This window comes from Huiozyma naganishii, chromosome 6, assembly GCF_000348985.1.
Source record: "Huiozyma naganishii CBS 8797 chromosome 6, complete genome".
NCBI classification, from domain to species: domain Eukaryota; kingdom Fungi; phylum Ascomycota; class Saccharomycetes; order Saccharomycetales; family Saccharomycetaceae; genus Huiozyma; species Huiozyma naganishii.
In genome coordinates this window covers 131,924-145,200 of record NC_035927.1, presented here as the reverse complement: position 1 = coordinate 145,200, position 13,277 = coordinate 131,924, and the positions used below count along the sequence as shown (strand labels likewise).

At 46.4% G+C, this 13,277-nt stretch overlaps 6 protein-coding genes across 6 annotated transcripts; 2 read left to right on the top strand and 4 right to left on the bottom strand.

Moving 5' to 3' along the window:
* Positions 1 to 163: 163 nt before the first annotated feature.
* On the bottom strand, positions 164 to 3,115 carry SIN4 (Sin4p; the record flags this gene model as incomplete). Its single annotated transcript, XM_022608504.1, has 1 exon — positions 164 to 3,115. One exon carries the CDS (start codon positions 3,113 to 3,115, stop codon positions 164 to 166), a length of 2,952 nt encoding a protein of 983 aa, XP_022464994.1.
* Positions 3,116 to 3,497: 382 nt separating this feature from the next.
* On the bottom strand, positions 3,498 to 4,814 carry YTP1 (Ytp1p; the record flags this gene model as incomplete). The annotated part of the gene is made up of 1 exon (XM_022608503.1): positions 3,498 to 4,814. The coding sequence occupies one exon, from the start codon at positions 4,812 to 4,814 to the stop codon at positions 3,498 to 3,500; it is 1,317 nt and encodes a 438-aa protein (XP_022464993.1).
* Positions 4,815 to 5,079: 265 nt separating this feature from the next.
* On the bottom strand, positions 5,080 to 7,560 carry KEX2 (kexin KEX2; the record flags this gene model as incomplete). Its single annotated transcript, XM_022608502.1, has 1 exon — positions 5,080 to 7,560. The coding sequence occupies one exon, from the start codon at positions 7,558 to 7,560 to the stop codon at positions 5,080 to 5,082; it is 2,481 nt and encodes an 826-aa protein (XP_022464992.1).
* Positions 7,561 to 8,033: 473 nt separating this feature from the next.
* LAP3 (bleomycin hydrolase) lies at positions 8,034 to 9,383 on the bottom strand (the record flags this gene model as incomplete). The annotated part of the gene is made up of 1 exon (XM_022608501.1): positions 8,034 to 9,383. One exon carries the CDS (start codon positions 9,381 to 9,383, stop codon positions 8,034 to 8,036), a length of 1,350 nt encoding a protein of 449 aa, XP_022464991.1.
* A 247-nt stretch (positions 9,384 to 9,630) lies between these two features.
* NAR1 (iron-sulfur cluster assembly protein NAR1) lies at positions 9,631 to 11,055 on the top strand (the record flags this gene model as incomplete). Its single annotated transcript, XM_022608500.1, has 1 exon — positions 9,631 to 11,055. The coding sequence occupies one exon, from the start codon at positions 9,631 to 9,633 to the stop codon at positions 11,053 to 11,055; it is 1,425 nt and encodes a 474-aa protein (XP_022464990.1).
* A 674-nt stretch (positions 11,056 to 11,729) lies between these two features.
* ZWF1 (glucose-6-phosphate dehydrogenase) lies at positions 11,730 to 13,238 on the top strand (the record flags this gene model as incomplete). The annotated part of the gene is made up of 1 exon (XM_022608499.1): positions 11,730 to 13,238. One exon carries the CDS (start codon positions 11,730 to 11,732, stop codon positions 13,236 to 13,238), a length of 1,509 nt encoding a protein of 502 aa, XP_022464989.1.
* Between the last annotated feature and the right edge of the window lie 39 nt (positions 13,239 to 13,277).

Below are 13,277 nucleotides of genomic sequence, written 5' to 3'. Positions count from 1 at the left end.
GACGGTTCGAGCTGCGGTAGGAAGGGCAGAGAAACATAGGAGGTCTATTGTTACACGAGGCCGTCATTTGCATCGCTTGATGAAGTGTACGACGGTATGCCTGCCTTTCTGCACGGCTCTATCCTCCCCCTTTTTTTTCGAGTTTGGCACCATATTGGGGTCCCTATACCTCGTAGAGTAGCCCAGAGCAGATACAGAACCGGGTGTACATGGCGGGCCATCTCTTTGTTTGGTAGCTGGTTGGTATTATCGTCTTGTCGTGTGAAATTGGGTAGCCTGCGCGGGTGAGACATCCGCATCTGCTGCAACGCTTCATCTTCCCGTCATTCAATTCCATTTCGCTGAACTTGTCGTACGTAATGCCGTCGTAAATTGGCTGGCTGAAGGCTAGTGAGTTCTTGAACTTATCTGAAAGTTGCTCAGAGTTCAGTACAAGACCTTCCTCAATGGGCTGTAGCAGGCGGTTTACCTCTGGCACGAAAAATTCATTCTGGGAGATACGTAGCCCTGATGTATCCGTGAAATAGATGCTTGCTGCGTTCGAGTTCGAGAGCAGAGTGTTCTTGGAGTAAGCCACGAGGAATGCGCTTATGTTTGCGAATTTTTCTGGTATCTCTGCCTTCACCAGTAGCGAATGTTCTCGGTTTATAATATTCTCCTTGTATTCTGGGGTTTGGTCCTCTCCAACGGCGGTCAGCTTGTTATTGACATTGATCAAAAATGTCTCGAATTTCTCAAAGTCCACTGGTGACTCTTTCAACACTACCTTCAGATAGTTCGAGGATTCGTTCAAAATTGGATAGACAGTTTCTGGGAATTTACTAATTACGTGGACAACTTTCTTAATTTCTGTCAAAATGGAAAGGATTAGCTGCCTGCACATTTTTGAACCAAAGACACCAAACACAAGAGAACTGGATTTGTAACTGCTAGAGTTTATCAGAAGCAATACCTCTTGCATCAGGTAGGCAACAAACTTAACAAACCATTTAGCAATTGGTATGAGAGAGTGAATCAGGTCCTGCTTCGAAAAAGCTGTTTGAAATAACTTCCCAGAGTTCATCTGCCCTGCACCGTTGCCGTTATTCATTTGCTCAATGGCAAATTGAATATTCCTCGCTACTCCGTTGAATGAAAAGAGCACATTTTTCAAAAAGAGAACAATCCTTGCCATCTCTGCAATATCCTGCTCCTCCTTAAGGCCATTTCCTAATTCCATCTGGAGCAACATTATCTTTTGAATCGGTCTCGAAGAAACCATCTTCTCCATCAATTCTCTCGGAGCACCTAACGAAACGTTGAAAAACGGATAAATGCTCTTCATAAGAGCCATAATAAAACCTGCAGCCCGCTTCTCGTCATTTGTGGCTAGCTTCAATATATGGGTCTTGAAGGCAACCGAAAGGTCCTCGGTGGAAAGTTGTCTGTGGATGCTCCCTACAAATGCAAATGCAAATGCGGTTGCATCCACCACGTCGTTCTGTGGATCCGAAACATCGTCTCTACTGATACTATGAAATTCCGGTGTCGCGACGCCGTGTTTTTTTAAGATCACACCAGACATCGTTGGTGATACATTTATCCATTCGACGGCAATCAAAGATGGTAGTTTTGGGAAATTCAATCCTGTACTTATCACAGATGTGATTATATTAGTGAATTTACCTTCCTTTACTTGATTAACAAGTCTTTTGGTTTCCAATTCCCAATCACTCGAATTGAAAACTTGTATATCTCCATTTTCAAAATATAGTGTCACAAAACCATCTAATACTTCTGAAGACAAAAAACTTATTTTCCCATTAAGTATCATATCGGAGTAGTATCTTATGTTATACCGGTTGGTTTTCAGTGGTGCTTTGGGGTTTACGCTCTGATCATTGCCCCTCCCGTTCACTTGTTTCTGTTGCTGTTCCCAATAGTCTGGTTTCAAAATCGAGAGATAATCTGGGGCCAAGTAAGTATGCATTAATCGGATTCGTTTCATAAGTGACTCACCTGTGCCGACAACATGATACACTAAAATTACTTCAGGATGGTGATCTTTCTCTGATGAAGAAGATTTAGACACTACATGTAGATTTGTTAGCTCCAAGACGTTTCCTCTTTCATCTACATTATTAATAGAAGTCGTTAGAATATGCTGGATTTTAAGTGTCGGATCACTCAGCACTGCAGATTTTGCCGCGTTAGCATTCCAGGAAACGTTTAATTTGTAAAAAGAAAGAGTGTGTGTCAATTGAGAATAAGTAGTAACCAACATACAATGGCCTTTGTCCATCGGTGTAATATTGGCAAAGCGTAACCAATCCAGTTCCTTGAACCTTTGGGTGTGAGACATCGCCAGCTGCAATGTAATCTTTTTATGATCCTTTGAGTTTGAGAACTGATACCAAAAATCAATTTGTCCATTTCTACGGACAGCAACGCAAGCGTATTTCATGAAAGGTGGATGGAACACACCAAATGGGGGGATTTGCTGCGCTTTGTTCCTATATGTGTTGATAGTTGTGTCTAACGCACAGAATTGGGAAACAATAATATTCTTCGACGAACTAATCCAATGAAAATCTAAGATCGTGGTGTGATATTGTTTCTTGGTCTTCTTCCTCTCAAGGTTCTTGTTTATTTTGGTGATTGGACTCAATGGCATGACGTGGTTGTGTATTTTGTATATGTTGTCTTGGAAAAGCATCGTCAACTTATCGTACGTTGAGATGCCTTCAGGTCCTTGCCCAGAAATTAGCATTGTCATATTCCCAAGTTCATCACAGACGGCAAGCATGTCACCCGGGAGACTGAACCAGTTATTCCAGTGTACCGAAGAAATGTTGTAGAAAAAGGAAGCTGAAGATTTTGAGCTTGCATTACTAACAGTTGACGTTCCAGCGCCCAGCGTACTTGGTGATGAGGCGGTCGCGGTTTCTGGTACCGCACTCGTCTCGTGCAGTTGAGGGTATATGACATATCGCTGCGGTGGATGCAGCCTCCAATTGACACCATTGATTGTCTCCAGAAAAGTTATACAGAGGTTACTTTCCGGGGATTCAAAGTCACCATAGGCAATGATTCCGTTTTTGGACCACGAGGTCTTATTCTGAAGGGTAGAGCTCATGATTTCTCCTCCGTCTGGTGTGCAATTGGTCTGGTAACCTGTACTTCCTTTTGGCAACAGCTATATTGCTTTGGGTTCGTTCTTCCTTCACTTTTAATGCCGGCGACAGCTTTTTTTCATTTTCAAATTCCAGTAAAACAGTATTCGCATAGAAAAAAGTGAGATCAAGAACAAAGGTGAGAGATTGGCCTCATAATGAGTTGAGTATTCAGGGCGGACCAGAAACCACTGTCAAAGGACCTCTTTGTTTTTTCGCTTTCTCTTATTTAAAATAGCATAGTAAGAATAATAATTTAATGATAACAAGAACAACACGCTGAACGCCACTTTTTGGCGGAATCACAAAATATGGTTTTGTATTAAGGAAGTAGAGTGGATTATTTTAACCAGACTGAGAATCCATTTCAAATTCAGGTTCTGTAGTAGGCTCATGCACTTCGTTCTCTGTATTCAAATATTTGTCCAAAAAGCCGACGGATGACTGCCTCCTTTTAACTAGGAGGAGATAAAAGTCCAAACTAAACAGGAACCAAAATGTTAGAAGGAAAGCGCCTGAAACTATAATCATGATATATGCGCTCTGTTCTGCACCCAGCCGTAGTACCAATACTAGTTGCTGCTCATTGGCAGACATGAATAACGTTCCAGCACAAATCAAACAGAACGGCGCTAAATATTGGAAGGAAAGAATCTCTCCGGAAGATGCACATCTTCCATCCTTTAATAGAAATGTAATTTCAACGATCCTCAAAGCACCGCCAACTGTCAGAATCAACCCAAATAGAAGATGAACTTTGGTGCTGATTTCTAAGTGTTGGTGGTGCTGGGTCATAGCCCAGCCGGTAAACATGATGATCAAACTTGGTACAAAGGTTCTGCGCCCGTTTCGGGACAGATATATCCCAAGAATTCCTCCACACCACCATATAATCCCCATTGCAGTGTGTTGGTAATCGTGCATAAACCACTCTTCCCTGCCCCATCTATGCTCTGTGAATGTGTTAACAATCCCATACAAACACATAATCCAGCTGTCGATGTGATCTTGAGAAACCCTTGATTCGGACTGCCGAAAGCGAGGTATTACCAGCACGATACAATAAATCAAACCATAAAAAATGAAGCTGGTCCCCATGATACCATGCGCAATGCATTGTCCGGTATGGGAATCCCGGCAAAAGCCAAACATTGAAACCGGAGCCAGACACACTTTAATAAACCCTGCAATTGGAATCAGAAAGGACATAGTAGCGTGAATCTTCGTTAAAAGAGTAAAATTTGTGATTGGAGTTGACGTGTCTGAGATCTTTGAGAACAAATGACGTCTTGCCACAATTCCAATCAAAAGATTTGACCAGATCAGTAGTAATAAGCTAACACCAGTCCCTTTTGACGTTCTATTCTCGACACCATCATTATCAGCAAAACTTAGTATCAGCACTTCCATGATAGCGTAAACTCCGGAAATCGCATGTAAGAAAAGGGACCCGCGCAGTCTTCCCGCAAACGCAAACGCGGCAGTCAAACAAGGTAACAGAAATAACATGGCAACGGTAGCAATCCAGTGGAAAGTCCTTGGAACTGCATCTCTAATGTCGGGTCTCGTATACACAGTGTCGTCCTCAGCTCCGGACGACATGTCCATTGCTTGAATACATAGGGGTACAGTGGATAAAAGAATCAGAAAAGGCAGAAACATCTCTAGTTTGGAAACGATTTTACGCAAATAGCAAAGTCAACACGGATGAACCTCAGAACGTATCTACCGTGTGTGGTTTCCTGCTATCTCGAAAGCAACAAATCGATATTTCCGCTCTTTTGCACCTTTAATTATAATTATTGTCATTTTTTTTGTTCGATGTGATTTACGTTACTGTTAAGTTACCGGGGATATATAATCTATTAACATGGGACGGAGAAATTCTCTCGAGAAGTATGATGATTTCCTAACACTGTTGTGATGATCAGTTCTCATCATGAGTTTGTTTAGTGTCAGTTGGATCGTCTGGGGAAAAAAAAGGGTTTTCAGCTTCCTTAGAGGTTTGCCCTTCATCACCTGAGTTCCCCTCTCTACCTTTGACTTCACCGGATACAGTTTTCTTCGTTTCAGTCGGGGAAGAATCATTCAAAACATAATCTATCTGGGGGGTCTCGGCTGAATGATCCGCTGGTGTTACTAGGTTATCCTCGTCTGACAAGTCAAAGTCAAAGTCATCAATTTCAGTGTTTTCTTGCATTCCACTACTCGCCATATTAGAAGATAACCGGCTGTCCATAGTGGAATCGTAGTCCGAGTCCGTATCTATAATATCAAATTCGTACGCTTCCGCTCTAGACCTTCTGATTCTCCTTCTGGATTTAACAAAGATGAAGAAGTAAACTAGGAAAAGAAGGATAGCGACCACAAACAGCGATATGAAGTAATGCATTGCCTGTCGAGGGGAAGGTAATTTGTTAACTTTACTATGCTCCGCTTCGGATACTGATGAAGAGGGAGATGTAGTGGTTGTGGTGACAACTGCAGTGTTTTCGGCGGTTTGAGACGTTGCTGTTGCCGTATTACTCCCCAACTGAGAAATCGCGATTGGCTTGGGCACCTCGTCTGGATCCTTCCCCATATTGTACTCGTATGGTACTGCCTTTGACGGATCAATGGACTCGCCAAACAATTTTAGTTTCCAGGTGTTCAGTTTCACGGTGTTACCATCGCGTTTGGTTTTGACAGATAGCTTCCATTCACCAATACCGGTTTCACCCCAATGAGCAACCGACATGAAAGTCCAGCTTCTGAACCCATCTGGTGACTGGTCGAAATTCCGTTCAACCCCAAGATAGGATACTATTCCAGACGGAGAAACTAAATCTACTGTGATTGGGCCTCTGATATCTGCTTCGATATCAACTGTTATGGTGACGTGTTCCACCCTTTCAAGATTTGAATCCTTTAAATTGTCTTCTGTTACAGATATTGTGGATTTCAATTCATTATCGGTTCTATTCGTCATGCCACTCACATTTTCCAATTCTGAAAAGTACCAAGCCTGCGGTTTTACATTTTTCCAACTTTTTGCCATGGTAACCAATTCTGAAGCATCAATCCTGCCGTACCCATAGGTGTGTGAGTATTTTCTCCCCATAGCACCACTCTGTGGAAATGCATCAGGATTGGTAATCTCTTTGCTCGACAATATGGACAAGTACTGGACGTCTCTCCACGTCAACTCAGGATTTGCCTCGAGTAAGAGCGCATATATACCAGCTGCCAAGGGTGCTGCAGCTGAGGTCCCACCATGTCTATCACTACATTGATCGTTTATATCTGTGGAATGAATGAACTCGCCTGATCCGGAAGAGTAAGTGACAGCCATAACAGCAGAGCAACTTTCCGAGTAAGGAGGGTGTAATCCCTTGTGATCAATGGCACCAATTGTGATCGAGTATATGGAGTTTGTGTAGCCGTCGTAGTTGCAATTATCGCCGAAATGACCCCCGTTACCGCTGGCAAACACATATACGGATCCCTTCTTTTGTCTACCCTCTGTGACACCCTTGATCAATGCTTTCCGGACAAGTTCCGAAGGTCCTTGCAAATGTCTTCCGTCGTCTTGAGGGCCCCAAGAACATGAAAAGATATCGTTGACATCAAGCGCATACATCAACGAGGCGGCCTCGTCTTCCGGTGTCAGTGGTCCCGAAAGTATCCGTAGACCTGAGACCTTTGAGTTATAGGCAACCCCAATACCACAGAATCCATTATTCTTGGAGGCGGCAATCTCACCGGCGCATCGCGTTCCGTGATAATCGTCGGCAAGTCTTGGTTTGGGCAACGTGGTATTATCGTTGAAATCCCAGGACCCTTCTGCGCAGAAATTATCTGCAATATCAGGGTTTTCGTAATCGACCCCGTCGTCCACAATGGCCACTACAACACCGCTCCCTGTGACATTGCCATACCACACGTCTTTCACGTTAACGTCATTCCCTGGGTAGTTGGCGTTGATCAGATGCCACTGTTTTTCGAAATTTGGATCGTTAATCTCCAGTTTCTCCTCTGCCTCCTTCAGCGGGATCATGCTAGAGTCGTAGGGTGGCGCTGGTACCGGTACTGGTAAAGCTATCGGCAGCGGACTTCTCTTGAAAAGGTATTCAGATTTGACCAAGTTTTCAAAATACAGAACGTCCGGACTGTCAGAATAATCGGAACGTTTCTGCAACGATCCGTCCATGTCTTGTGAAAACACGTAGTGATTCTGCAGTCCGCTGACATCCCTCTCAAACTTCCATTGTGGATGAGCGCTGAGCAACTCGTCAACGCTTTTTACGGACTCTATCACAAACAGTTGTGTTTCTGTTCCCTCTAGACCAGCAGAACTTTCGTCGAGAGCCCACCCAGGGACGCTGAGAAGGGCCAACCAGCAACAAACCAGTAATCGATTAAGCCACATGCCTTATGTATGTATCTGACCTTGGTCAGTCTCTGAAGTCTTCTGTCCTCGATATTAGTGAACGACGTCGTAGAGGACAAGTACGCAAAAAGAAAATAAAGGTACCTTCCTGTACAGAAAGAGAAAGAAGGAAAGCGATAAAAAGAGATGGGTATAGATGCAGTGAGTACGGAAGTACTGTCGTGGTTTATCGAGTCCCAGGAATGTGGAATGTGTGTCAATCTCACTGCCAAAATAGCCAATGCGTCTTGTAAATCCATCTGAAACACTACAATATTATTTTTCACTTCTTTTGCACGTTTCTTCTATTACAGGTCAGAGACGAGTTGCTGTACGTTAAGAAGCGTGTACCATGAACTGAGAGTGTGTTGAACAGATAACAAGAGTATAGCGCTTTAGTAGTTTTTATATATCTATATGTACAGATTATTGATGTCTTTCTTATACCTTGTGTCTCGCATTTCTGCATCACACTACTCGGCTAGAGCACCCATTGGGTCCCAGATAGGTAGGACTATAGGGTTAGCGGCTTTGTCGCTCTTGTAGATATCCGCGAGTTCTTGAGGAAGATCTTCGAAATCAACCACGATTTGGAAACAGTATTCCTCGAAGTACTCTTGCGTCATGACGTACAAGCCGTCCTTACCGGAGTCCTTCCCCCATGAGTTTTCGACGCGGTACCGCACTGGGACCTGTTCGCCCTCCGGGACGTGACACCCCGTGATCAGCATTGCGTGAGTCATCAACGACTCACCGTACTTGATCCGGTCCGCCTTCGATTGGGTCAAATTGTATCCGACTGCCTTGTAGTTCCACAATTGAACATCCATGACCCCGAACTTCTTATCCATGTACTTTGGGGTGTGTGAGCCAAAGAACACGGGTTTATCCTTGGACAGACGCTTGGCAACAAGCTTCGAAAGCGTTTCGTTGTCGACGTTCAAGTACAGGACGTCGTCGCCGCCGATAACGTTACCTAACTTGTCAATCTTGATCAGTTCACCGTAGGGGTGTCTTGGGTCGTTGATTAGCGAGACAGGTGGTGGTTGTAGGCTCAACTGACAGTAATCTGTGGCAAATTGCAGAGGGGTGCATTCGATGGAGTGTGTGTTTTTGTCCTTGTCCTGGTACTCCCATTTGAAAGTGTTGTTAGGCCCGACTGGGGGTAAATCCATGAACAAAGTGATCAACTTGAAGATATCCTTTTGCATCTGCTCTCTCATCTGGGGCAGATCCGCAACATCGCACTGTCTCAATTGCTGCGCAAACTCTCTCAACTTGGTTGTCAACAGTGCGTTCCACTTTCTAGATGCAGTTGTTGAGAACGCTTGGTCACCGTACAAGTCCTTTGGAATCAGGCCGTACTTCTTCACAATGTTGAGGAACATCGAATACTGTCCACCGTCCTCCGTGGGGGAGGTCAACAGGTACTGCACGAGCCTGGACTCGACGGGTTCATCCCTAGATTGGACGACCTGGTCCAAAAAGTAATTGGCCTTCTCGAGCTTGTCGTAAAAGAACAGGTACGCCTGTGACAGTTCGAACTCCTTCAAGTTCAGTTGCTTCATGACGGGGATTCGCAGCTCGTTCGTTGCGGCAAACAGCCAGCACCGCCCGGAGGCACGCTGGTTTGTCACGGGCGCCGTATCCGCAGAGATCTTTGTGTTGAACACGCGGTTGTCCTGCTGCGTAAGACGGGTTTTGTCGAGCAGTGCATCGTCCGCGTTGTAGTTCTTGAGGACGGTACTCGCGAGGTTGTGCGTTGGGTCGTTGCCCAACGCTGAATTCCATTTCGATAGAGCAGCTACATTGAGAGACGACATTGTTCTAGACTGTGAGCGGGCAATGTGTCTCCAGAACGGTACCATCGTTTCCTATGGGACAACACTACTGTTGCTGCTATATCGAGGGTCCATTGAATTGATTACTAAATGTGACAGAAAAAGAAAAGACGACGTCGAGATGGCTTCGATTAACTAAGCGAAGTGCACTGTATATATTGTGCGGCTGCAATAATATGGGTGTCGCTTGCTTGATCGTTCTTCTGCTCGACGGGAAGCTCGGTGAAGGATGTCGACGCTTCTGTCTGAGGAGGACTTGAACGATTTTATCAGCCCTGAGCTTGCATGCACTAAGACGACAGAGGTGACGCACGAGCCCTCTGGGGTGGACCCTAATGGGGAGTACGTCGTTGAGAAGGAGAGCGAGGCCGTTTCTAAAGTGAGTATCACTCTGTCCGATTGTTTGGCGTGTTCTGGGTGCATCACATCGAGCGAGGAGATCATGTTGCAGAGGCAGAGTCACGACGTGTTCCTGAAGAGGGACACCTCGCGCCCACTCGCGGTGAGCATTGCACCGCAGTGCAGGGTCTCACTGGCGACGCACTACGGGATGACAGTTCAGGAGTTTGACCTGTGCCTCATCAATGTATTCCAGCAGCGGTTCGGTGCTCAGTACGTGGTCGGGATCGAGTACGGCCGGATAATCTCTTTACACCGGACCATCGAAGCGGTACGGCAATGGAAGGCACAACAGGAGGGGGCAGCCCCCTGCCTATCCGCTATTGACCCTGGTTTCACGATATACACTGAGAAGACAAAGAACGAGCTTGTACCTCTGCTTGTGAACGTGAAATCGCCGCAGCAAACGACGGGACATCTCTTGAAAGCCGCCACGGGGCCTGAACTGTACCATTTAACGATCCAGGCTGTGTTTGACAAAAAACTGGAAGCATCACGCACGGAATGTGAGGCCGAGGTAGACTGTGTGATCACACCACGCGAACTTCTAAGTCTGTTTGCTGAGACGGACACAGACTTCGTGCAATTCCGCACGCAAGAGACGTCACTGTACACTGCTGCATGCCCGCCCACACTCTCTGCGGAGATCAGTTGGAGTTCCAACGAGGGGAACAGTTCCGGAGGGTACGCGTACCAGTACATACGAGCGCAACAGCAGCTATACCCGGGCTCATGTATTTTGGAACTCCCGGGCCGTAACAAGTACATCCGCGAATTCCGATTGGTCACAGACCCACACGCTGGTGGGGCCACGCTGGCCTCTGCTACTGAGCTTTCAGGTTTCCGTAACATCCAGAACATGGTGCGGCATCTTTCGCAGCGTGCCCACCCGCATCCGCAGAGAAGAGTTCAATCGCTACGTAAGCGGCGTGTGAATGCAATCACCACCTCGCCTAGCAGCAGCAGCAGCAGCTTTGCCAGGCCCTACGAGACAGACTTCATCGAGGTGAACGCCTCTCCAGGCGGTGCTATCAACGGTGGTGGACTAGTGAACGATGCGCAAAGCCGCCGGCAACGTGAGGAACTCACTGCGCAGTTTGAGCGGCGCTACCATGCGGAGCTTTCCAGCGTGGACCCATTGGACTCGCGGCTCGCTGTACCCGCTACCCCTCCGCTGCACTACGAGTTCTTGCAACTGGACCCGCAGCAGCAGCAGCAGCAACGAGACCTTGTTACCGTTGGGAATACGTGGTGAGGGGGACACTGGGTAGAAATGGTGCGAACCCCGCAGAGATTCCACCATAAAAACGACATATCACGTGGTGTGCCGATTGGAAAATTCGTGCATGCGGAATTCTACGGATTGTAGAGGTGATGATATAGTCTGTGTATATAATAGCATAACGTTTGTAGACAATGATGTGTAGAACACAAACATTCTGGGTCTGGGAGTCTAAATCCAATTCGCCACATGATATATACAACGATACAAGGCACTCTCTGGCCGATGAAAGTGCGAGTGATGAATCACTTCTGAGCAGACGCCACCCAGGCAAACCCTAAAAAACCCAGCCCCAAAAACCAAACCCTAGCCACCCACACACCCAGATATAACACCGCCTAACGCCGCCCGCCACAAAAAATAGGGGTGCACGTGACCGACCCCTAAAAAATCCAGATTTTGCCGTCGAAAACGACAACCCCTTTTTGCTTGGCCCCGCCGTGTTACCCCTTTAGGAAACAGCGCCCGCGGTGCCTTCAGAGGACAACTCCTTACTCTCCTCGAAGAATTTGCGATTGCATGATTATATAAACCTGCTGGGGAAGGAGACTATTATGGTACACTTGTGGTTCTGCTGGTTCGTCTGTCTGTTTGGCCATTGCGCTCTGCATCGTTCTCTCCACACAGAAAACGTACAACTATCCAAAATGTCCTCCGCTGCTTCCCCTACAAAATTCGATAAGGACACGGTCATCACCGTGTTCGGTGCCTCCGGTGATCTTGCCAAGAAGAAGACTTTCCCAGCGTTGTTCGGTCTGTTCAGAGAGGGGTACTTGGACCCAAGCACCAAGATCTTCGGGTACGCCAGGTCTGAACTGACAAAGGAAGATTTGAAGGCCAGGATCGTGCCACACTTGAAGAATGCGACTTCTGAGAAAGTAGAGGCGTTCTTCGAAATGGTGGAGTACGTGCACGGTGCTTACGATAAGGATGAGGGGTACTTGAAGTTGAAGAAGGCCATTGAGGCCGTCGAGGCAAGAAGCTGGATCGATGAGCCTCACAGACTGTTCTATTTTGCGCTGCCACCCTCTGTGTTCTTGAGTGTCGCTCAGAAGATTAAGGAACTCGTTTACTCAAAGACGGGGAAGACGAGGGTCATTGTTGAGAAGCCATTCGGGCACGACTTGGCCAGTGCTAGAGCTTTGCAGGCCAGTCTGGCCCCATTGTTCAAGGAGGAGGAGATCTTCAGAATCGACCACTACTTGGGCAAAGAGCTTGTCAAGAACTTGCTCGTTTTGAGGTTCGGTAACACGTTCTTGAACTCTACTTGGAACAAAGAGTCCGTTCAGAGTATCCAGATCTCGTTCAAGGAACCATTCGGGACTGAGGGCCGTGGTGGGTACTTCGACAACATCGGGATCATCAGAGACGTCATGCAAAACCATCTGTTGCAAGTATTGACTTTGTTGACCATGGAGAGACCTGCCTCTTTTGACCCAGAATCCGTCAGAGACGAAAAAGTTAAGGTTTTGAAATGTATGGCTCCAATTGACCTCGACGATATCTTGATCGGCCAGTACGGGAAATCAGAGGACGGTACTAAACCTGCTTACTTGGATGACGAAACCGTTAAACCAGGAAGCAAGTGTATCACTTTCGCGTCCATGGCTTTCAAGATCCAGAACGAACGTTGGGAAGGTGTCCCAGTCGTCATGAGAGCGGGTAAAGCTTTGAACGAGGGGAAAGTCGAAATCAGAATGCAATTCAAGAGCGTCGCCTCAGGTGTCTTCGCAGACATCCCAAACAACGAACTGATCATCAGAATCCAACCAAACGAGGCCGTATACGTCAAGTTCAACGCAAAGGTCCCTGGGTTGTCCAAGGAAACCCAAGTCACAGACTTGGACTTGACTTACTCAAAGAGGTACCAGAACTTCTGGATCCCAGAAGCCTACGAGGTCTTGATAAGAGACGCTCTAATGGGAGACCACTCCAATTTCGTCAGAGACGACGAATTGGACGTCTCTTGGTCCTTGTTCACTCCACTCTTGGAGTACTTGGAAGGTCCAAACGCTCCACAGCCAGAGATCTACCCTTACGGCTCCAGAGGTCCAAAGGGCCTAATGAACTACTTGGCAAACCACAAGTACTATATCGACTTGGAAAAGAGAAAGTACTCTTGGCCAGTTACCAAGCCAAACGACACTCCAAAGTAAGTTCAACAATAACAAGAAAGAAATATAATGACCCGCGCA